This window comes from Herpailurus yagouaroundi, unplaced genomic scaffold (genome assembly GCF_014898765.1).
Source record: "Herpailurus yagouaroundi ecotype Mexico unplaced genomic scaffold, PumYag 211, whole genome shotgun sequence".
NCBI lineage: Eukaryota > Metazoa > Chordata > Mammalia > Carnivora > Felidae > Herpailurus > Herpailurus yagouaroundi.
Genome location: NW_024412442.1, coordinates 8331547 through 8353613, shown reverse-complemented (window position 1 = coordinate 8353613; position 22067 = coordinate 8331547). Strand labels below are relative to the sequence as shown.

At 49.0% G+C, this 22067-nt stretch overlaps 1 protein-coding gene and 1 long non-coding RNA gene across 2 annotated transcripts; one reads left to right on the top strand and one right to left on the bottom strand.

Moving 5' to 3' along the window:
• Positions 1 to 1746: 1746 nt before the first annotated feature.
• Positions 1747 to 3533, bottom strand: LOC121016587 (uncharacterized). Its single transcript, XR_005784372.1, has 2 exons — positions 3272 to 3533; positions 1747 to 2288 (listed from the first exon to the last, which is right to left on the bottom strand). It is a non-coding gene; the product is annotated as an uncharacterized LOC121016587 (long non-coding RNA).
• Positions 3534 to 3664: 131 nt separating this feature from the next.
• On the top strand, positions 3665 to 21580 carry ACTA2 (actin alpha 2, smooth muscle). The gene is made up of 9 exons (XM_040454266.1): positions 3665 to 3772; positions 7552 to 7706; positions 9424 to 9552; positions 12034 to 12144; positions 14174 to 14258; positions 15065 to 15226; positions 16639 to 16830; positions 18266 to 18447; positions 21286 to 21580. Exons 2-9 carry the CDS (start codon positions 7578 to 7580, stop codon positions 21427 to 21429), a joined length of 1134 nt encoding a protein of 377 aa, XP_040310200.1. The 5' UTR covers positions 3665 to 3772; positions 7552 to 7577; the 3' UTR covers positions 21430 to 21580.
• Positions 21581 to 22067: the final 487 nt, after the last annotated feature.

Genomic DNA, 22067 nt, shown 5'->3' with positions numbered 1-22067 from the left:
ATGACCTGAGCTGAAGCTGGACACTCAACCTACTGAGCCACCCCGACGCCCCCCAAGTTCCTCTTACAGAGCGTCCAAGGGTGAGGCGGTGTCCCAGGATCTGCTTGTTTATTAACTCTTCACATCTCATTACCACCTTGTAATAATGTATTATTCACCAGATTTTTCATATAAGAAAGCTAAGGCAGGGGCGCCTGGGTGGCTCAGTCAGTTAAGTGTCTGACTCTTGGTTTCAGCTCAGGTCATGTCTCACGGATCATGGGTTTGAGGCCTTCGTGGGGCTCTGTGCTGGCAGCCTGGAGCCTGCGTGAGTTTCTCTGTCTAAGCTCTCTCCCTCTGCCCCTCTCCCACTCACTCTCTGCCTCTCTCAAAAAAATAAATAAACTTAAAAAAAAAACCCAGGGGCGCCTGGGCGGCTCAGTCGGTTGAACGTCCGACTTCGTCTCAGGTCATGATCTCACGGTTCGTGGGTTCCAGCCCCGCGTCGGGCTCTGTGCTGACAGCTTGGAGCCTGGAGCCTGCTTCGGATTCTGTGTCTCCCTCTCTCTCTGCCCCTCCCCTGCTTGTGCTCTGTCTCTCAAAAAACAAACTAAAAACATTAAACAAACAAACAAAACAAAACCAAAGCTAACTAAGGCAGAGAGAAGACACAGGACTGCTAGGCAGTAGGTCCAGAACTCAAACCCTGAGCCAAAATCCCTAGTGCTCCAAAAATGTTTGCCTTTGCACAAAGACAAGGTCACTGAATTCCTTCCTGATGTTGCATGTTATTTCTCTCACGTGCTAAGCATCTTCTCTCACAGGAGAGTCGTTGGGTTTCTCAGATTTCGAATTAATGGGAAGACTATGAACACTAAAACCATCTGCTGTGCATCAGCCTAGCCCCCAAATACCAGCCCTTACACCTCGAAAGGATGCGTCACGTCAAATTTGCCACGAAGGGCCTGGAAATGCTGAGGGACAGAGCACAGCAGAGCCAGGCCAAGCCCTGCCGGTGTGGTTAGAGGGGCGTGTGCAGTGGGAGCTGGGGGAGTTTGGCTTGGGCCGTCTTAGGACAACTCAGCCTTTGGATCTGAGAATTCCAGGACCCGGAGAATTTCAAGAATGGGAGACAGGAGGGGTGCCTTGCTCTCACTGTGTCTTCTCAGACAAAATGAATTGTATGAGCTGAATAAAATAGCTAATGAGTGCGATCCGTCCAGAGGAAATAATTCGTATGGCCTAAATTTTTGACAGTGGCCAAAAAGTCACTTTCCTACCAGAATCCAGGTTGTGTGGATGTTCGCCAGCATTGACGTGGCTCAATTTAAACCTACCAGGTGATGGGGACAGAGAATAACCAAGACGTTGGTAGGCAATTATTGAATACTCACTGCTGACTCAGCTCTGGACTGGGCCCCAGCGAGCATTACACTCGTCTCAGATCTTAAGGGATTTACACTGAATCATCACTGGATAAGGTTACCAAGATGGTGTGTGTGATGTTTGTAGAACAGCACGTCTGGAGAGGATTCTTGACTATGTGCTTATAGTTTGGAATTTATTTTATAGTTTTCCTGAATTGCAATCAAGTCATCAGGCACTTCTGTTTTCCTAATTGGCCCATAACTCCTTGGATACGGAAGGTATCTGGCCGCTTGGCTGGAGATTTCTTCGTGCACACACGCACTCATCTGATGCTGTTTTCTCTCAGTGGGGAGACTTGGATGGGGCACGACAGTATAAATCTCAAACCCAGACAGCGAGACCATTTAATCACTTGCTCGGAAGTTTATTCTAAGTTATAGGTCCTCCCTGGTTAGTATCATAGATGAAGAAAAGAGAGAAAGAGACGGGGGCGGGAGAGAGGGAAGGAGGGAAGGACCAAGAGACCACGGGGGGGGGGAAACATGGAGGAAAGACCAAATCTTGAGTCTCCTTGCGTATCTCTTTATATCACAGTCTGGTTATTGCCACACTGGTGGATGTCCGCGAGGAAGAAAATGACGTACGAATCATAAAGGTGAATACCCAGGCTCTTGTCCTTGGCGTTTAGAGGACCATTCACTTTACAAAGTTAACCAAGCACGACACAGATTGTGTTTGAGACAGGAACATGACCTCTATACTCAGATTGGCCCCCTAACCAGGAAAATAAGGAACTTTTGCTTCACATGATCTCTGTGATTAAAAACCATTGGCTTCGTCTCCCAAGCCCAATTTTACATTATATTGTGTAGTCTTCATAGTTGAACGTTCAGACGGTTGTGTTTTCTGGTTGTTAAAAACTAGACACAGTTGAGAAAGTCCTGAAAAACAGAGAGAAATCTATTACTATTTAGTCTTTAGCCGTTTGAAATTTTCTTTAAAAAAAATTTTTTTTTAAGTTTATTTATTTTGAGAGAGAGAGTGAGAGAGAGAGCAGGGAGAGAGAGAATCCCAAGCAGGCTCCACACTGTCAGCGCAGAGCCCGATGAGGGGCTCAAATGCGCAAACCGTGGGATCACGACTTGAGTCGAAACCAAGAGTCGGGAGCTTAACGGACTGAGCCACTCAGGTGCCCCTGCCATTTGAAACCTTCTAACGTTCAACAGTGCAATTTCTCAGAGATGAATATATATGTATGCGTGTGCGTCCCACACGTCTAACATGCCAGACACGGTCACTGCACAGCTGGCCACAGCTGTAAAATAAAGGCATTTGTTCTGGGATTTTTCTCACGGATCAGCGGTCCAGAAATACCCGTGATAGCCATCACAAATATTTCTGTTATGGATTTAGTTAGAACCCTGGCTTGGAGGAGGGGAGCGGACAAACGAAAAGCCATGGAAGCTTATCCACTGACACTTGGGAACGAGAGCTTAAAGCCAGATTCCTGCCTCAACGACACTACCTGTCTTTGAGAAATGAGTGGGCCACCTGATCTCTCTCTCTCTCACCTGTCAAACGTGTCAGCAGGTAGAGAGCAGGGTCAGAGAGACTCCTCAACTTGAACACGCCCCTTTCTCTCCCAAACTGCATCTATGACAGGGCGCTGCGGCAAAGGAACAGCCCGTAATCATTCGGCTCCGTTACTCAGTGACACGTCGATAGGCCTAGCTGATGTCCCCAAGTAGTGGAGGCCATGCCGACCCCCAAGCTCCTCTGTGAAGAACGTGGGCCCGTCAACCCTGCCTACGTGTCAATTCCTGCTCCCACGAATACCCTGCTTGGGTTCTGTTTATCAACATAGCATGACTACCATTAAATCATAGCGAGCTCTCTCTCTATTTATGAACAGTTGAAACAATACCTTTCTTCATTGTAGGCCTCCTTTGTGAGAGAATGTTTTAAAAGTCCCTACTTCTCGAGGCCGCTCCTCTCTGTGCTCGGCTCTATTAGGAAATGCCCTGGAATGCCAGTGAGACCGTGGGCTGGCTTCTTCTGCGGAATGTGTAGACGGGACGTGCACCTGCCCCACCGCTCGAGCCCTGGGCGTCCGGGCATCTCAGCAGTTGCTCTGAAGGCCCCGGGTGTTTATCTCCCCTCAGACAGCTGACCTGCCTCCCGTTTCTTGAGCAGAGCAGTGGAATTTGGTGGAAGAGACCCAGACCTCCGGCCACCCAGATTAGAGAGTTTTGTGCTGAGGTCCCTATATGGTTGTGTTAGCCTGAACGCCAGGCCCAAGTCTGTCTTTGTTCCTTGTTTGGGAAGCAAAGGGGAGGGAAGCAGGCCAAGGGGCTATATAACCCTTCAGCGTTCAGCTTCCCTGAACACCACCCAGAGCGGAGAAGCCCAGCTGAGCGCTGTCAGGGTAAGTGGCTCGGACCCAGGGCTGTGACTTCCCCATCCCGGCGGCTTTGACATTACTCAGTGCACTCAGACGTCATCTGCAGAGATTTACTTGGGCTTGTGCCCTCTGCAATTTCTGAATGAACATTGTAGTACTAAGATGATTGTAGCTTTTAGCTTCCCATTATCTAATATTAAGAACAAAGTTAAGATGCGGTTTGGCGTGGGGGGAGGAGGAAAGGAAGACGGAACAGAATCTGTGTGTCCCCTGCACCATCTGTTTATGCTACATCCACAGCCCAGGTCTGGCTGTGCTCTTTCAGAGATGCAACCTAGCAATTTCCAGTGAGTTACGCGTTTATTTCTACTTCGGCACCAGGGATTCTAGTACTTTTTGTGGTTCGCTTTGGCGTGGAGATTTTTCATCGGATGGTATTTTCGGGGCCGCTGGAGGCGCCTGGAAATGCATTTGAGAAGTGAACAGAGTCTAGTGGCCTCGTCTTTGGTATTGGCTGTTTACGTGCTCGCATCAGGGTTCCTGTGGCTGTAATTGGTAGTGTCTTCTGTAGCAAAGGCACGTCTGTGAACCTACACTCCAGGCTGTGCCTCGCACGCTCCACTGGTCATTTGCAGCAGGAAACAGGCTGTATCTTTCTCTGTGAATGAAGAGGGAGGGAGCGGCTGACAGCTGCTTGTGTGTCAGCCTAAGGGACGTCTGGTTTGCATTTCTCTCTCCCCGCAGCGAAGTGGCAGTCCCCGGGCTGAACCTCGCTGGAAATCGGGGCTTGGCCGCTTCAGCCCGGACTAGACTTTCCACACTGAGATTTGCCTTCATTCTGTGATCCATGACTAAATATGGTTTGCATTTCAAGACGGATGAGCTGGGAACTGTAGTGTTCTTCCTCCCCCACTACCCCCCCCCCCTTCCCCACACTAACTACTCATTTTTGGCACAAGATGCAGGCAAAGCAGTTGGAACAACCCCCCGACCAGGGTGCAGTTCCAAACGCAGACGCTCGCCTGTGTTTTACCTAATTAGGAAATGCTTTGCTCCAAACCCGGCTGCTCATTCAGGTCAGATAAGGCTTGGACACCACTGAGTCGGCTTCTTTCCGGGGACACAGAGACTTCTCCAATGACAGTGCTCATCCGAGAGACTAGAAAATCCCTCCTGGGCTTTTTTGTCTGTTTGTTTTGTTTTATACCAAATAAAAACACGTTTACTGGCTTTTGAGATTTTTTAAATTTTCCGCATGTGTGCTGATGCTCTGGGGCAGCCTGTTTTTTCTGCAGTATGTTCAAGCCCCAAGCCCTCCCGGCCAACAAAAGAGTTAGGGAAGGGGACGTGCACTCCTGGTGACCGTCCTGTCACATTCTCAGAGCGTCCTATATCCAAGTATGTCGTCGTGTTTTCAGCTCTTTGGGTTTGGAAAGTCTGCTTAGTGCATCCACAGAGAGCCCGCCGCTGGGGCTGGCCGCCTCTGACACACGCCTCCGACTCTCACTTCTTGTCCTGTCTTGTCTCCTCTACGTATCTCACTTCTCCACTCCCCTCGTCCTTCCGTAGGACGGAAGCCAATCACAGGAATGCCGAGCGGTATCCAGCATCTGGAAAGGGCAGGGAGGGGTGGCGAAGGAAAGAGCAAGCCATTGGCAAGTCTTGTTTTCCATTCTTAGGAGTGGAATCCACAGGTCAAGGATCCCCATACTACGCCTGAAGGCAGTGTGGAAAGAAAGCAAAAACTAGAAATAAAGAGGGCGGGATAATGATCATAGTGCTATCATGCTATCAATGATCATCCCTTTAAAACTAACATTTATGGGCATCCGTAATGTGTTTGCCACTACAAAGCATTTCAAATGCTTTTTAAAAATCTAACCCCCCATTGTAAGAGCTCTGTATAGCACATACTGATATTATTGCTGTTTGACAGAGAAGGAAACTGTGACTTAGAGATGTTAAATACCTTACTAGGTCGCAGGCTATAATCATCATTCTCTGCCATCTCCGTGGTCCTAACTTTACCAGCGTTGGGATCTTGCATAAGTCACTTCAATGCCTTGAGTCTTGATTTCCTTGTTTGTCAATGGGAGAGAATAGTACCCGTCCCGGATTTTAAAACGCATCGCCTCAGTGGAGATTCATGCTTTTGCGAAGGGTTACACAGCATTCCGAAAGAAACAGCACTGATTTCGTGGGAATGATCTGGCAGAGCTCCAGAACAAAAGCAAAAGTTTTTTTTTTTTCTTCTTCTTCTCCTACATCCCAGAAATTTCCTTTAAAGAATTGCATTTTATATCTGGGTCAGGGTGTGCAATGGGTTCACCAACTTAGAAGAATCTTCCTCAGCTTGAAATCCTAAGCTCTCAAAGTCGGGCAGACAACGGTGGGTGTCCCTCTTTTTATGGGATAATTCTGCTTGGAAAAATGGAAGGGAATCTGAATTGAAAGTCCAGGGGGTAGCCAAGGACACTTGGTCTCTGATTCAACTCTGCCTCCAGTGCCCTGTGTGCCCTTGAGCCAAACACTTCCTCTGGGTTTTCTCATTAGTAGAAATGAGGACATTGCATGCAAATGGTCTCTCTAAGGGACCTGTTCTCCAAAGCTGCTGCTTTGCTCCCACTTTTCAGATTTTGTTATAGGCTCGGAGCTTAAGAGTTGGATATTCAAAATATTGAATACATGCCCAATTTAGAAAATATTACAAAACCCAGGGTAGATCATTAAAAACACCTACAAAACCCACTGTCTCAAAATCATACTCATCGACATCTTGGCAAATACAATTGACCTGTTTTCAATGCATAAATGTACATTTTTAAATAGGATCATACAATGTTACTTTCTCTAATCTATTATTCTTACATAGAATATACCTTTTCCCTATCTCTTAATTTATCTTTCCTAATGGCAGCAAAATATTATACTATGGTATGTGTAACTTATTAGACTCTCCCTCGCTTGGATTTTAGGTTAGCTGTGATTTTTATTAATGGAGAATAACTGTGGCCCCTAAAATTTCAAGCACCTTCTTAGAAAGTTTCAATTGTTTTTAATGTTTCTCCAAAGGTAAAATAAAAGTTCTCAGGACCAAAAGAGATTTTTCTTCTTCTTTTTTTTTAATGTTTATTTATTTTTGAGTGAGAGATAGAGTGTAAGTAGGGGAGGGGCAGAGAGAGAGGGGGACACAGAATCCGAAGCAGGCTCCAGGCTCTGAGCTGTCAGCACAGAGCCTGATGTGGGGCTCAAACCCACGAACCATGAGATCATGACTTGAGCCGAAGTCAGACGCTTAACCAACCCAGGAGCCCGGAGATTTTTCTTTTAAACACCTTCTATTCAACATTTCCAAATATTCACATGCAGCCTGGCCCTCAAAACCTACCTTTTAAAGAAAATAGTTAAAAGTTATAACATATCTAGAAAAATGTGTTCGGGCCGATGCAGACAGCATATTCCAGAAACTTCTCTCCCACATGACACGTTAATCGGATCTTCCTGTCTGTGCTCTGCGGTTGTTCATTTATTCACCTGCTTGGTTATTCTTTAAAGTGCCCAGGAGCACCTGTGACGTGCTGGCCACCGTGCTAGAGGTCAGTTGTATGAATGTGGAAGTCTGAGTTCTGGCGTCAGTCTAATCACGGTACGTTGAGGTAGATGCTGTGTTGTATAAGGGGCAGTGGAATGCGCTCCGGGAGTACAGAGAGGGACCCCACATCCCTTCTGGAAGGTGGGAGTGGTCAGTGAAATGACATGGCTGCTGGATGACAGCGGGGGCGGCTTCCTTCCTGTTCCCCTAGGACCCTGTGAAGCAGCTCCAGCCGAGATGTGCGAAGAAGAGGACAGCACTGCCCTCGTGTGTGACAACGGTTCTGGGCTCTGTAAGGCCGGCTTTGCTGGGGACGATGCTCCCCGTGCCGTTTTCCCATCCATTGTGGGGCGCCCCAGGCATCAGGTGAGCAATATTGTACTGCGATTATGTAACGTGATGAATATCGCCTCATCGACCATCGCATGACAAGACACAAATGTATCCAGAGAACCACCGTATACCTTAAAGGCACACGACGTCGCACACCAGATTTATTCAAGAAAAGGAAGGTTGGATTGCAGTAGAGCGAAACAGGGCTACACATCAGGCCCCTCTGTGACGGGGTGCCCATGAGTACCCACAGTCTGTCTATTGCTTTCTGCCCAGAAATTATGTGACCTTGTTAAAAATACACCTCTGGTGATGGATGTGTAGGAGTAAGTGTGAATTTCACATATGATATAGACAGATTATCTGGTGGGTGACTATCAGATGTAAAGTTCATCTCTCAGATATAAGTTCACCTTTTTGTCTCATGATCATTATCATCATCAGAAATACTATGAGGTACCTAACAATGTGTACCTCAGCTACTCTTTGGAAAGAAACTAAATTAAAGGCCGAGGGCACTCACTCTCGAAGATCTTGATATTAGGTGAAAGTGAGCGTTGTCACTGAATGTAATTTTACATACTTTAGGTGTCAATGAAATATATGTAGACAGCCACATGTTAATTTCATAGAACATTACATATAAACAAAATATCGGGGGCAGCCATATGGTAAAAAACTGAGCCATATGGTAAAAAAAAAACCTCTCAGTTTTAGAAACTCTTCACGTCAGAAATATAGCTGCTCGTTGACCCTATCTGACTGATGTTCGTGGCTCTCAGTTTGGCATACGGTCACAAGAATGAATAATAGCCCCTTCCACTGAATGAAACCTGAGATGTTTCTTCGTTGAACTGTATGCATAGAGATATTTTGCACAAGCCACTATTTATGGATCTCTAGCAGCCATGCTGTTCTGCAATTCTAAAACAATCACCCCAGTGCAATTTAAAATCCCAGTAATGAGAATTCCCTTTCTTTTGTTTTTGTTTTTGGGGTTTTTTGTTTGCTTGTTTTTTTAAGCTTCTGTTTATTGCGTTAAAGGGCACTTGGTATGAGCACTGGGTGTTATATGTAAGCGATGAATCATGGGACTCTATCCCCAAAACTAAGAGCACACCATCCACACTGTATGTTAGCCAACTTGGCAATAAATTATATTAAAAAATAAAAAAAAATAAAAATACCTCGGACTAGTTTAGGCAAATGTCTTACTGTTGATTGGTATGGATTTATCCATTAGAAACGAAGCACTGAGTGGTCATTTGTAGATATGATGCTTTTTCACATACTCTTGGGTGGGTGACAATTTTAATAGCTTAAGGGATTTATAAGAGCACGGTGCCATTTAACTAATATGTAAAATTTCATACATTCATTTAGCAAGTAATTGTTGAGTGACACATAAGTCCCTGGCAATTTGTTGTCTTGGTGAACAAGCCAACACAGCTTCTGTCCTAATAGAGCTTGCTAAGAAATACGGCAGACAAAAAAAAAAAAACAAAAAAAAAAACGCAACATAAAGTTGCTTCCCCCACAGGGCCCTCTGCTATTTGGAGACTGCCTCAGGCCTGTTGCCAATCAACTGAGGGATGTTGCTTCAGAGCATAGTGACCCTCAGACAGAATGTCATGTTCCTGATACCAAAAGAGGAACTTTCTACCGCAATGACTTAACCCTTTGTGACTGGATTGTCATCAGTCCACGAGTCCTGGGGGAGGCTGACTTGTGCTGTGTTGAATCTTTGCAGGGAGTGATGGTGGGCATGGGACAAAAGGACAGCTACGTGGGGGACGAAGCACAGAGCAAAAGAGGAATCCTGACCTTGAAGTACCCGATAGAACATGGCATCATCACCAACTGGGACGATATGGAAAAGGTACTGGAGGTTCTCTGTGCGCGGAGCCCTCAGGATGCCTGGTTTCTGTGGCTCCTGGTTCATAGTATCTTGTTACTGTTGAAAAAAAAAATCCTGAAATACGTCTTTAAAAACACGCACACACAAATCTCTTGCCTAACAGGGTTTCTAGTGTTCTGTGGATTCGAACCGTAGCCATTTGCCAGTGGTGGGAATTGAGAGCCTGTTGCACTGGATTACCTTCCTAAGGCCAGCAGGTGGGGGGGTGGGCGGGGAGGGGGAACAACACTCCCACTCCTGCCCTCCACCGCCAACTGGAGGCCGGAGGCAAGGACTCCCAGTGGAGGAGAGCTGGGTGAAGCCCCGCCCCGCCCATGCTCCTTTGAAAGCTTTTCATTAACTCACCCTGAACGTTTGTTTTGAAGCATTTTAGTTTTCACTCTAGAAGGGAGAACCATGCATTGCGGTTTTGGGACATTCCTGAAAGTTCCCCAGCGCACTGAAGCACAAGGAGCGGACAAACATTTTTAAATAAGTATTTGAGAAAGCGCCTGTCTGTGTTGGATGAAGAGAGTGCTTTAAAACCTCCCAGATTCATATAAAAGAGCTTCCGAGAAGAGTTAAATCCTAGGATTTTGATGTTTGGTGTTAGGCATCATAGACACGCAAGCGATCGGAGAAAAAACAGAAAGACCAATGAGAACATGACACTAATTCTGTTAAGGTAGCAAAATATATTAGAACCACAATATCTGGACTTTTGTCAGCTCCCTACACACATGCGCACACACAACTCACACATGCTCACACACATACACATACAGGCACGCACACGCATACCCACGTGCACGCTCATTCACACACACGCACACTCACACAGACACACAGACTCACACACACACACAGGCACACGCATGTACACACGCTCTCAGAAAGTGGTATTGCCAGAATTGATCAGCAATAATGCCGAAGCCTCTAGCTCTCTATAAAAATTGCATTTCCTTAGCTTTGCTTAGTCTGAGAGGCTGGGTTTGGTTAAGGCTGCAGTTTGCGCTGAGAGACGCTGTTAACGGCAGCAGGAAATGCTCTTAAGAGCTTCCCCGTGGAGCTGGCAGCATCTCAGACTGCAGGCAGAGCACTGGGATGAATATAGTCGTCATTTCTAAAATCTGAATTTAAAGCGTCTTCGGGAGAGAGAGAGGCGAGGGGGGTGGGCAGAGAGGTTTGTGGGCGGGGCTGGGGGGGATCAGCTGTATCGTCAGTGCTGTTCCAGAATAGCCACAGTATATAATATGACTGGCGGGATTTCTTGAGCTCTCTGCCGTTTCTACTCCCTCAGAGGGGTATAACTTTCAAGCTCCCTAGTTCTTTTCTAGAAACCGCAAATTCAACACCGGAGAGACTGGGACAAGACCAATCTAGCTTTCGTCCATTTGTCAATTTTCACGAGCTGTTCTTGTTTGGTTTTCATTCTGGATGAATCTAATACTCCTGGTGCCAGGGGAGAATTTCCAGGCCTTTAGAAATCATTAATTTAGACTTCTTTGCAATGGTGTGTTCTCTTTGGCATCTGATGATTAAAGAGGATGCTCAACCATGAAGCAAACTCACGACCGGAGAACATCATACAAACACGCTATGAATAGGCGCAGGCTTTTTGGGAAGCACCTGAAGGTCAAGTACCTGACCACGAATGGGAGGTTCTGAGGGCGCCACCGAAGGCAGGCTTCAGCCAGCCCTGGAGAGCAAGGAGGGGAGGGAGGAGGCAGGGAGACCCGTCCTCTTAGCATACATCGCGGAGGGAAATTTCCTGAAATGTGTTAAAAAGGCAACTAGATTTTTTTAGGTCAGCTTCGTTCTCCCATTCACACATTCACTCATTTGTCCTCTTGCTTGCTAAACTAAACCATTTTGCCATGAATATTCACCAAAGTGGAAGGAGGAGGAAAGATACGGTGTGCGCCTGGCTGGCTCAGTCGGTAGAGCATGAGACGCCCGATCTCAGGGTTGTGAGTTCCAACTCCACCTTGGGCACAGAGATTACTTTAAAAAAAGATATAGCTGACTAACAGGAATATTTATTCTGGGCCAGCCCCTGGACTAAATAGTAACCGTAGGGCTCTTGCAAAGACATACTAGTTATTTTGATATTACCCATGGTGACGTGAGCCGGGAAGGGTTAAAATTTGCCTAAGCTCACACAACCAAGAAATGGGGGTTGAGTCGGGATTTGAACCCGTTTTGACTTCAGATTCTGTGCCATCCTGGCCCATAGACCTGGGTTTGGGATTTTGCTCAGTCGCTTACGAGCTGTGAATCCTTGGGTAAGTTACGCACAATCTCTGGGCTACGGTGCCCACGTCAGTAAAGTTGTGGACATCTGATGAGTGCTTGTAACATTCTGCTAGATCCTGGTTTCATTTAGCTCATTCCGGCCCCTCTCTGGGGTCTGTAGCCTTCCGTGACGTTGCATCATTGTGTTTCTCCTCCGTCCCCCGCTAGATATGGCACCACTCTTTCTACAATGAGCTTCGTGTTGCCCCCGAAGAGCATCCAACTCTGCTCACCGAGGCGCCCCTGAACCCCAAGGCCAACCGGGAGAAAATGACCCAGGTGAGCATCCACTCCAGGATCCAGCATTTGGGGTTAGGGGACAGTCCTGTTGGAAAGGGGCGGGGCAGGACAGCAGAGAGATGGTGCGCCCAGCGGCCCCCTCACAGACCAACAGCTTTCCAGGGACTCCGGGGAGGCCAGAGACAGTAGCGTGGCCGTGGTAACTCACATCCTTTCTGCAGAAACTGCCCCGTGACTCCAAAAGCAATAGGAAATGAAAATATTTCATTGTCAAAGGTGCTACGTTAGCTTAAAAACTTCCAAGGAGAAATCATTTCAAAGTACGGCAGGAAGTTGGTTCTTAGGTCAGAGAGAGGTTTGCAAACTGGATCTGTCACTCATCAGCTACGTGAGTTTAATGAAGCCACTTCATTTCTTTGAGTTTTAGTTTCCTTGTCCATCTATACATGGGGAATAATATTAGTGCTATCACTTTTCAAAGGGCTGGCGTGAAGATCAACGGGGCAAAATGTTAAATGTGTTTCATGGTGCCTCATATAGTAAACATTCAACAAAGAATAGTTCATTTATTTATTTTTTAATTTGTTTTTGAGAGAGAAAGAGACAGAGTGTGAGCAGGGGAGGGGCAAAGAGAGGGAGACACAGAATCCAAAGCAGGCTCCAGGCTCTGAGCTGTCAGCTCAGAGCCCGATGCGGGGCTTGAACTTGTGAGCCAGGAGATCATGACCTGAGCCGAAGTTGGATGCTTCCCCAATGGTTTTTATTGGCACTCTTGTGACTAGGCTGAAACTCAAAGACCTTATAGCAGGAGACCATCCATTCCACCAGCCGGACAAGGTTTGCAGTTTGGATGAGCTATCGAATAAAAAATCTGCTGTCAATTTAACGCTTGCTATAGTTAAGCTCTGGGTTAAGCATTTTACATGCATGGTCTCTTTAAATCTTACCAATGCGAAGCATGTTATATTATATAAATGACTATATAATTATATATCTGATTATATAAATGAATCATTCAAGGATCCAATACATAAGACTGTCCCAAGGTCACACAGCTAGACGTGCCGGAGCCTGGAACTGACCTAGGATCTTTTGGCCTTGGAGAACAATCCATAGAAATCATAGAAATACTGTATGGCTTCTTCCCCAGAAGAGCTCTTGCTGATTACCCCAACACATGCGTGGTCATTCTCTCCAGGGGACATCTGTGTGCCTGGGAGTCACTCCGTGAGGCAAGCGATGTCATTTCTGATGGGCGTGATCGTCCTTGTGAATGGTGTGGAGGCAGAAAAATATTTGGGAAGCATGGCTCTCTAGCAAACCATGTCAGACATTCTGGGGGATGGCCCAGGGGGGCTTCGCCGGTGGAGAAATGGAGGCCCGTGGGCACGTTTGTGGGCACACACCTCTCATGAGTGACCTGGAGGGGCTCCCATTCTGATCTTGTCCCCAGACCACATGAGTTGAGGCCCTGCCATTCACACGTGGCCCTCTGCTATCAGTGGGCACATCTTGTCTTCCAGGAATCAAGGTCTCGTCCACAGCAGCCAAAGTGGCCTCAGAGTCTAGGGCTGGCATTGACTCAGCAGCTCCCTGGAAAGTGGAAGAGGTTAAAAGGAACTTCAGACAAATCACAGAACTGGGCTAATCCAAACCCATCTTAGCTTCTGGTTTAAAAGGTCTTCTCCTGTAGACTAGAGATGTCAAAACTGGAATGCTGTCTTTCCTTGGTCTTTTGGCTTTGATATCATGCGTGCGTCCTCGACTGCCCACACTCGAGCTCCCCTAGACCAAACTCCTCCGTTCACAGTTGAGACACCAGGAAGGAAGGCCACAGAAGTCAGCTGTTAGTCTAGCAAGCCCTCCTGGGTCAAGGCGCCAGGGCCAAGGCCAGAGCCCTCACAGCCCCTGCCAGTCACATGTGCATCGCCCCCCTGCCCCAGTCTCCTCTGCCCAGAGCCAGGCGGGTCCATCTGTATTCTGAGCCCACCCGCAAGAGGTGTTCTCCTGAACATTCTTGCTGAGACTGGAGACATCACTAACTTAAGCTCTTTCGGTTGCTTTGCAGATTATGTTTGAGACGTTCAATGTCCCGGCCATGTATGTGGCTATTCAGGCGGTGCTGTCCCTCTACGCCTCTGGACGTACGACTGGTAGGTGGACGCGGTATTGGGGGCCGCGACCGGGAGCACCATCCGTTGTGGGCTTTGATGGTTATCAACATGGGGTTTGGATGGCCTGGGGTGGGGGGTAGTTAGAACTGACAGGGCTAATCCCAGCCCTGAAAGGTCTTCTTTCCACCTTTAAAAACAAGCCCTGGAGGGGTGCCTGGGTGGCTCTGTTGGTTGAGCGGCTGGCTCTCGATTTCGGCTCAGGTCATGATCTCACGGTTGGTGAGATCGAGCCCCAAGTCAGGTTCTGTGCGGAGAGCGTGGAGCCTGCTTGGGATTCTCTCTCTGCCTTCTCTCTCTGCCTCTGCTCGCGCTCTCTCTCAAAATAAATAGGGATGCCCGGGTGGCTAAGTCAGGAAGTGCCCCACTTCGACTCAGGTCATGATCTCATGGTCCGTGGGTTCGAGCCTCACGTCGGGCTCTGTGCTGACAGCTCGGAGCCCGGAGCCTGCTTCGGATTCTGTGTCTCCCTCTCTCTCTGCCCCTCCCCTGCTTGTGCTCTATCTCTGTCTCTCAAAACTGAATAAATGTTCAATAAACAAACAAATAAGTAAATAAGCTTGAAAGAAATAATGAAAATCAGCCCTCAAGCTCCTATTTCCAGCAGGACTTTTTCTCTCTTCCTGCTCTTTCTTTATGTTCCCCAAGCCTGTCCTGCCTTGCCTCTCCTGCCACATGCTTTCTCTCTTTTTCAAGCCAGAGGCTCAGAAACTCCCCCTTCTCCTGGGCCAGCCAGGGACCACGCACCGGGGGCCGTGGTGACTTTCGTCGTGCGATTTGTCCCCCAGGCATTGTGCTGGACTCGGGAGACGGGGTCACCCACAACGTGCCCATCTACGAGGGCTACGCCCTGCCCCACGCCATCATGCGTCTGGACCTGGCCGGCCGCGACCTCACCGACTACCTCATGAAGATCCTGACCGAGCGCGGCTACTCCTTTGTGACCACCGGTGAGCGAGGCCCGTGGGAGTGAGGGGTGGGGGTGCAGGGGCCGCGTCTTCTTCCCGGGAACCTCGAGGACCCTGGCCACCATCCAGGGACGTGACGGGAGGGGACCGTGCAGCTGGCAAGGCCTGCCTCGGACGCTCAGAGCAAAGCACCTTCTTTCTTGAGAAGAATGGTGAGAACCTCCAGCGTAAGCTCGTCAGGGGCCTGTTACTTGGACACTTTTTAACCTCCTCTGTTCACAAGTGGGAAGCTGAGTGCAGAGATGGAACGCAATGAATGTGGCACACTGGTTGGCGGGCTTGGTGACATCTAGGTAGGGCGTGGGTCCCAGTTCTGCCACGCACCAGTGGGGGTGACCCAACTCACCAACCTGCGGCCTCCTCATCCGTGAATAGGGTCTCACCCCCGACGTGATTGCCGGATTAAGTGATACCGACACTGAGTAATTCGGTATTTGTAAGTCAGTAATTCAGTGATTGTTAGCTGGCATGAAGGCCAACCTGGCAGGAAGCTATCCACGTGTCTTTGGCCTCTGTGTTGGTGGCCCCAGTGCGAGCTTACAAGAGGCAGAGTCCCACGGTGCTAGACACGTTGGGATGTCCTCGGTGCGCACGGCCCTAACCGATCAGACACTGTCCAAATGTCTCAGTTTCTGGACATGCCTCAGGTTTATTATAGACTCTGAGCTTGAGCCCTGTGGATGTTCAGGCTTCCTTCTGGGGTAGGGAGGTGAATTAATTCCTACATTCCTCTTCTCCCTGCAAAGAACCCCAGAATATCTCCCAAAGGTTCCAGGGGCCTGGATGGAACCCATAGCTTAGAAGTTCCAAGTGCAGGAGTCTGGAAGGGACTGGCCGTCTGCTTCCTCCACACCTCCTTCAATGTGCATCACTGTGCCTTCTGGTCTAGGACTGGTCCTGAGCCAGGGCCTGCCTCCTTCTGGAAGGTAATGGATACACCAGTGGTGTAGCTACTGGGCCAAGCACCGTGGATCTGTGGAGCTTTTTGAAAACCGCGGGGGCCCCAAAGCATAAGATTTCAGCATAAGACTTCCTGGTCAATCGAAAATCCAATATGACAAACTAGTATAAAACACTTATAGCAGAGAGTGAATCGTTGCTTCTGAAAAAAAAGAAAACATAAGGTGCAGAAGGCTGCCCTCCTCTGCGCCTTTCTCTGGCTCGCTCCTTTCACTCCTGCCCAGCATTTCCCAGACAATCTTTTCCACGAGCCCCCCATTCTGCCAGGGACAGAGTGGTTCCCTCAGGGACTCTCCATAGTTTCATTACCATCGCGGATGTGGGGCTGCAGACTGGCGAATTTACACCCCGTGAACCCACACCGCGGGAGAGACTGATGTGAGGCAGGTGGGTTTTTAGCACAGGCGCAAACCCTCGTGTCTGTATCTTGACAGCCGAGCGTGAGATTGTCCGGGACATCAAGGAGAAGCTGTGCTATGTAGCTCTAGACTTTGAAAATGAGATGGCCACAGCCGCGTCCTCCTCCTCCCTTGAGAAGAGCTACGAGCTGCCCGACGGGCAGGTGATCACCATCGGGAACGAGCGCTTCCGCTGCCCAGAGACCCTGTTCCAGCCGTCCTTCATCGGTGGGTCCCAGCGTCCCGTCCCCGGGAAGGGGAAGGCACCCTAACCCCCTGCATCCCCCTAGCCCCTGGCCATCAGCATCCTTCTGCATGGGGGGGACATGTGACAGGGCCACAGGACCAAATGCATTTCTAAACCAGGGCAAGGGAAAGAGTGTCACAGTTTTAGCGAGAGAAGGAGGCCAGGAAAGGAGTGTTTTTTCCTTATTTATTTTGAGAGAGAGGCAGGAAGAGAAAGTGCAAGCAGGGGAGGGGCAGAGAGAGGGAGAGAGAGAATCCCAAGCAGGCTGTGCTGTCAGTGCAGAGCCCAACGCAGGGCTTGAACTCATGCACCAGGAGATCGTGACCTGAGCTGAAACCAAAAGTCAGATACTCAACTGACTGAGCCACACAGGTGCCCCACGAATTTTCTTTCTAAGCAAACACTGTCCGTGTGTCTGGAGAATGGTGAACAAATCAGATCTTGCCTGTGCTGAGGACACAGTAGAGCCATCAGCAGATGGGGAGCTGAGGACACAGTAGAGCCATCAGCAGATGGGGAGGATAACACTGAATGCTGAGACTGTGGGAGGAGTGGGGCGGGAGAGAGAAAAATGGAAGAGCCTGTTCCTACATGAGCACTGACCTCGGACAAAGGTTAGCGTTGTTGTTTACAGAGGGTGGGCTCTGGGACGGGGGAGCCCGGGCTCAGTCTCAGTTCTACTTTCATGATCTTGGGAAGGAAGGCCACTTAACGTCCCCAAGCCTCTGTGTCTTCATGTGTAGAGTGAGGATTGTGGGGCCCCTGGGTGGCTCAGTCAATTAAACGTAGGACTCTTGATTTCAGCTCGGGTCATGATCTCACGGTTCTTGGGTTTAAGCCCTGCGTCCGGCTCTGTGCTGACAGCTCGAAGCCTGCTTCAGATCCTCTGTCCCCCTCTCTCTGGCCCTCCCCCCTCTCAAAAATGAAGAAACATAAAAAAAGAAGAGAAAGGAGCCTTGTCCAAATCGGATGAAGCACCTCCCCGGGGAGTCAGTGCCCTGTAGCGTTGAGGGGTGTTCCCAAGGGAACAGGCCAAGAGACATGTGGGTGGTCCTGAGCTACGGCGGGGGTGCTGGCTCTGCACGGGACCCTCCGTGGGGGGCCTGAAGGCTCTGCCCTTCCTTGCACCCCACCTGGAAGTGAGTCTGTTAAAGATCAGCGATGTGATGTTGTAACCCTCCGCCCCTACGGTGCCCCATCAGGGCCTCCTGGCTAGATCAGACATGGAAGCACACGGAGCATAACAAGAGCCTTCTGGTCTCTCGGATGGGCGGTTCTTACACTGTGGTTCCTGCCGAGCTTCAGGCCACTGTGAGACCCCCCCCCCCCCCCGCCACAGAAGCTCACACGGGTCTTCTGCGTCTGACCTGGGTGTCGCCCACCACCCGAGGGTCATGGCTTGTGTCTCCTTTGCAGGGATGGAGTCCGCCGGCATCCACGAAACCACCTACAACAGCATCATGAAGTGCGACATTGACATCAGGAAGGACCTGTATGCCAACAACGTCCTCTCCGGGGGCACCACCATGTACCCGGGCATCGCCGACCGCATGCAGAAGGAGATCACCGCCCTGGCGCCCAGCACCATGAAGATCAAGGTACGGTTCGGGGTCAGATGCTACGGTTCTGCTGCTGGAGGTACCAACCCCGCCACCAGACGTGACGGGCTCTTCAGAGCAACACGTGTTACTCACGTGTGCTCATGGGTTCCAGGACTAGGTGGTGGTGGGTCCATGTCCACACGTTCCACTCTTTATTATTATTATTGATGTTTATTTTACTTTGAGAGATACAGAGAGAGAGAGCATGAGCAAGGGAGAGGCAGAGAGAGAGAGAGAGAGAGAGAGAGCATCCCAAGCAGGCTTTGTGCTGTCACTGCAGAGCCTGACGTGGGGCATCCATCTCACAAACCATGAGATCAGGACCTGAGCAGAAATCAAGGGTTGGACACTTAGCCAATGGAGCCACCCAGCTGCCCCCACAAATTCCACTCTTTATTGGCTATAAGTCAGTTCATAAGAGAAGCTAAGTTATTCTATACAAAATTTAATCTACAATTATCTTGTCTATCAGCTACTTTCAAGGGTAAAGGTCACCAGAGCTCCTGTGTGTGCGTATCCCTTTATTTTTTTTATGGAGATATAGCTCACATATAACATTGGATTCGTTTCAGGTGTACAACCTAATTCAGTATTTGTATATATTGTGAAGCGATCACCATAAGTCTAGACGATTTCCGCCATTGCTCTTAAAAATACACGCGTGTCGTTTCTCCCCATCACAAAAATAGTGCATCCACGTCTCACAGAGACATTTAAAAAAAAATCAGAGGAGCCACACATATTTCTGAAGAGGTTGAAAAGCCGTGGGTTCAATAGCATACGCTCCTCCTTCCACTACTAAAAGTGATCACCTGTCGGTGGCCAGGATTAGAGTTGTGTCTTCATCTCTGTCTGGTGCGCCTTTTGATCCGGGTGCTCAGAAGCGCAGAATCACTCCAGGATGAGCCAGCTCGGTCCCCGAGCCACCAAAGACCCTTCTATTGTGTTCCGAGTCCCAGCGAAGCGAACTCAGAGATTAAACAGATACTGTTCTTTGGAGGCCAACTTAACATGTGCCCGGTGATTCCCGAAAGCTGTTATCACTCTCTGAAATCAGAAGGCCATGCTGGGACTCTCTGACCCCTGTCACAGGGAGCGGGAGAAAGGGCATTCCACGTGCAGATCACACACACGAGAAGTGTTCAGGCACCTTCTCTGTGATTTGCATTCCCTTCTCTTTCCCGGGAAGAGGGTTTGCAGATCACGTACAGAGTTCCAGACCAGAGCTCTCGGCCTGCGTCCCGGGCTCTGAAAGACTGCATGGTGACAGGAGAGACAGGTTCCTGAGGTTGGTGTTTCTTGGATGCTCCTCTGATCGGCTGTCTCCCCCCCACCGCCCCACCCCACACTGGAGGGAGAGACAGGAAACGAGCTCCGGGCTCACGGACAAAGCCAGCCTAGGTGGGGGTGCATTACAGCAGCTGCAGCCAGAGCTGGCTGGCTCCCGCTCCTCCAAACTCAGCTTCTGGAATAAAATGAATATGGAACTTTGGGCTCCGGTGCGGTGAGAGAAAGCCGTTAAAAACCTGGGGCAGTAAAGGTTATGACATTAGGCGAAACTGAAACTGGAAGGGGGCTATAGAAACCCTGCACTGGCTTTAACCACTTTTCCGTAAATCTAAAATTACCCCCAACTGGAAAAGTTACTTCTAAAATGAAACGAAATGAAACAAACAAACAGACAGACAGACAAAAAACCACCTGGGAGAGGTCCGGGTTTGAATACTGGGTCTGACAGGCATACAGCCAGTGGGACCTGTGCCTGTTGCTCCAACCTCTCTTGGGGCCACCTGGCTGGCTTCGTCGGTAGAGCATGTGACTCTTGATCTTGGGGTTGTGAGTTTGAGCTCCACATCGGACGTGGAGTCTGCTTAAAGACGACAACAACAACAGCAACAACTCTCTCAGCCTCAGTTTCCCCACGTGTGGCAGGGCACTGCTCAATACTCTTTAAAGTGGTTATGAGAATAACTCATGTAAAACGTTGAGCATAGTAGGCACGTGGTAAGTACTCAGTAAATATCAGCTACTTGTATTCAAAAATAAATGTTCAAACGGAGCTTGGGGGATAAACAGAAATGAAACCTTTCCCCCGGGGTTTCAGAAATACCTTGTCTTTTTGCCCAAATGTCCACATTTGTTTCTACCCAAGAATCTAAGTCTGGAGTGGATTTGGGAATGGCTTACCTGTAGCTATCTGTGTTTTGGGCGATAGCAGGTGGAGGGGACCCCTGGACCCCGATTCACTGCTCTCTGCGTCCAAACCATTCATTTAAGAAACGTTAGCATGGCCTGCGTGTCAGGCCTGTGCAGCGGGAAAGCCAGTCAGTGCAGCTCAACTGGGAGCCACCCCAGGGAAGTGGTCATCCATCTGGGGGACCCCACGGTCTCAGTAGACATAATCAGGTGGAGCAAGACTCGTCTCGTAAGTTCTGGCACAATCGAAGCTTCTCGTTGAGGATGCTGGTGTCGTGCTGAGTTCTGAGACACAGCGTCTGAGACATCATCAGTGTTCTTGAGTGGAGGCCGTGCAGGATTTGGGGCCCACGTTTAGTTTCTCATTTCATAGACCAACCCCCTTAGAGTTGTTACAGGTGCTTTGGAATAGATTGTGTAAAAGAAACCAGAGGAACAAATGCGCTCATTGGAGAGTCTCTAACTTCACAGCCTAGTCACATCCCTTGGGTTGGGGGTGGGGTTGGGGTTGGGGTTGGGGTTAGGCATCTGACAGCCAAGACTGTCCCACTGTCCGTGGAACCTGAGCTGTGTGGACCATGGTGGCATGTCCGGCCCTACCCTAATTCGCTAACCGTCCTTTCTCCTCCCGGCCAACAGATCATTGCCCCTCCGGAGCGCAAATACTCTGTCTGGATCGGGGGTTCCATCCTGGCCTCTCTGTCCACCTTCCAGCAGATGTGGATCAGCAAACAGGAATACGACGAGGCCGGGCCATCCATTGTCCACCGCAAATGCTTCTAAAACACTTTCTTGCTCTCTTGTCTGTCTCTGGCACACAACTGTGAATGTTTTGTGGAGTAACGCCTTCGATTCTTTTCCAAACCATTCCTAGCCAAAGCTCTGACTTGTTACCTACGTGTTTTTTAATAAATCTGAAATGTGTTACTGGTAACCTGCGGCCCTGGCCTCTGCCCCTCTCAGGTTTCTGTAGGGGGACCTTACCCGTTACATCGTGGCTCCCTCTGGTGGCACATCCCGGGACATGACAGGGCTGTGGACGTGGACGCTTCCCAGGAAAAGGTTCACTCACACTAACCTGGGAAGTTCCAACTAAATGCTCTAAGCGGAAAGAATTTGAAAATACACAGGTACATGGAAACAGGGATGAAAGTGTATCAGTAGGATAACCCACAGTGACTTCACAACCTGCCGGGCCCTTATATCACTTTGCTGTCTTATGACCTCAGTACCGGTAGCCTTATATGCGAATACAGAATAGAAACTTTGTGTATTACACACGCACAGATGTCTGATTATAATATATATTAAACACATACGAAACATAATAAATATACAGGTTTTCCTTGACCTACAACAAGGTTACAGCCCCACAAATTCAACCCGAGTTGAAAACATCATAAGTTGAAATGCATTTTCCG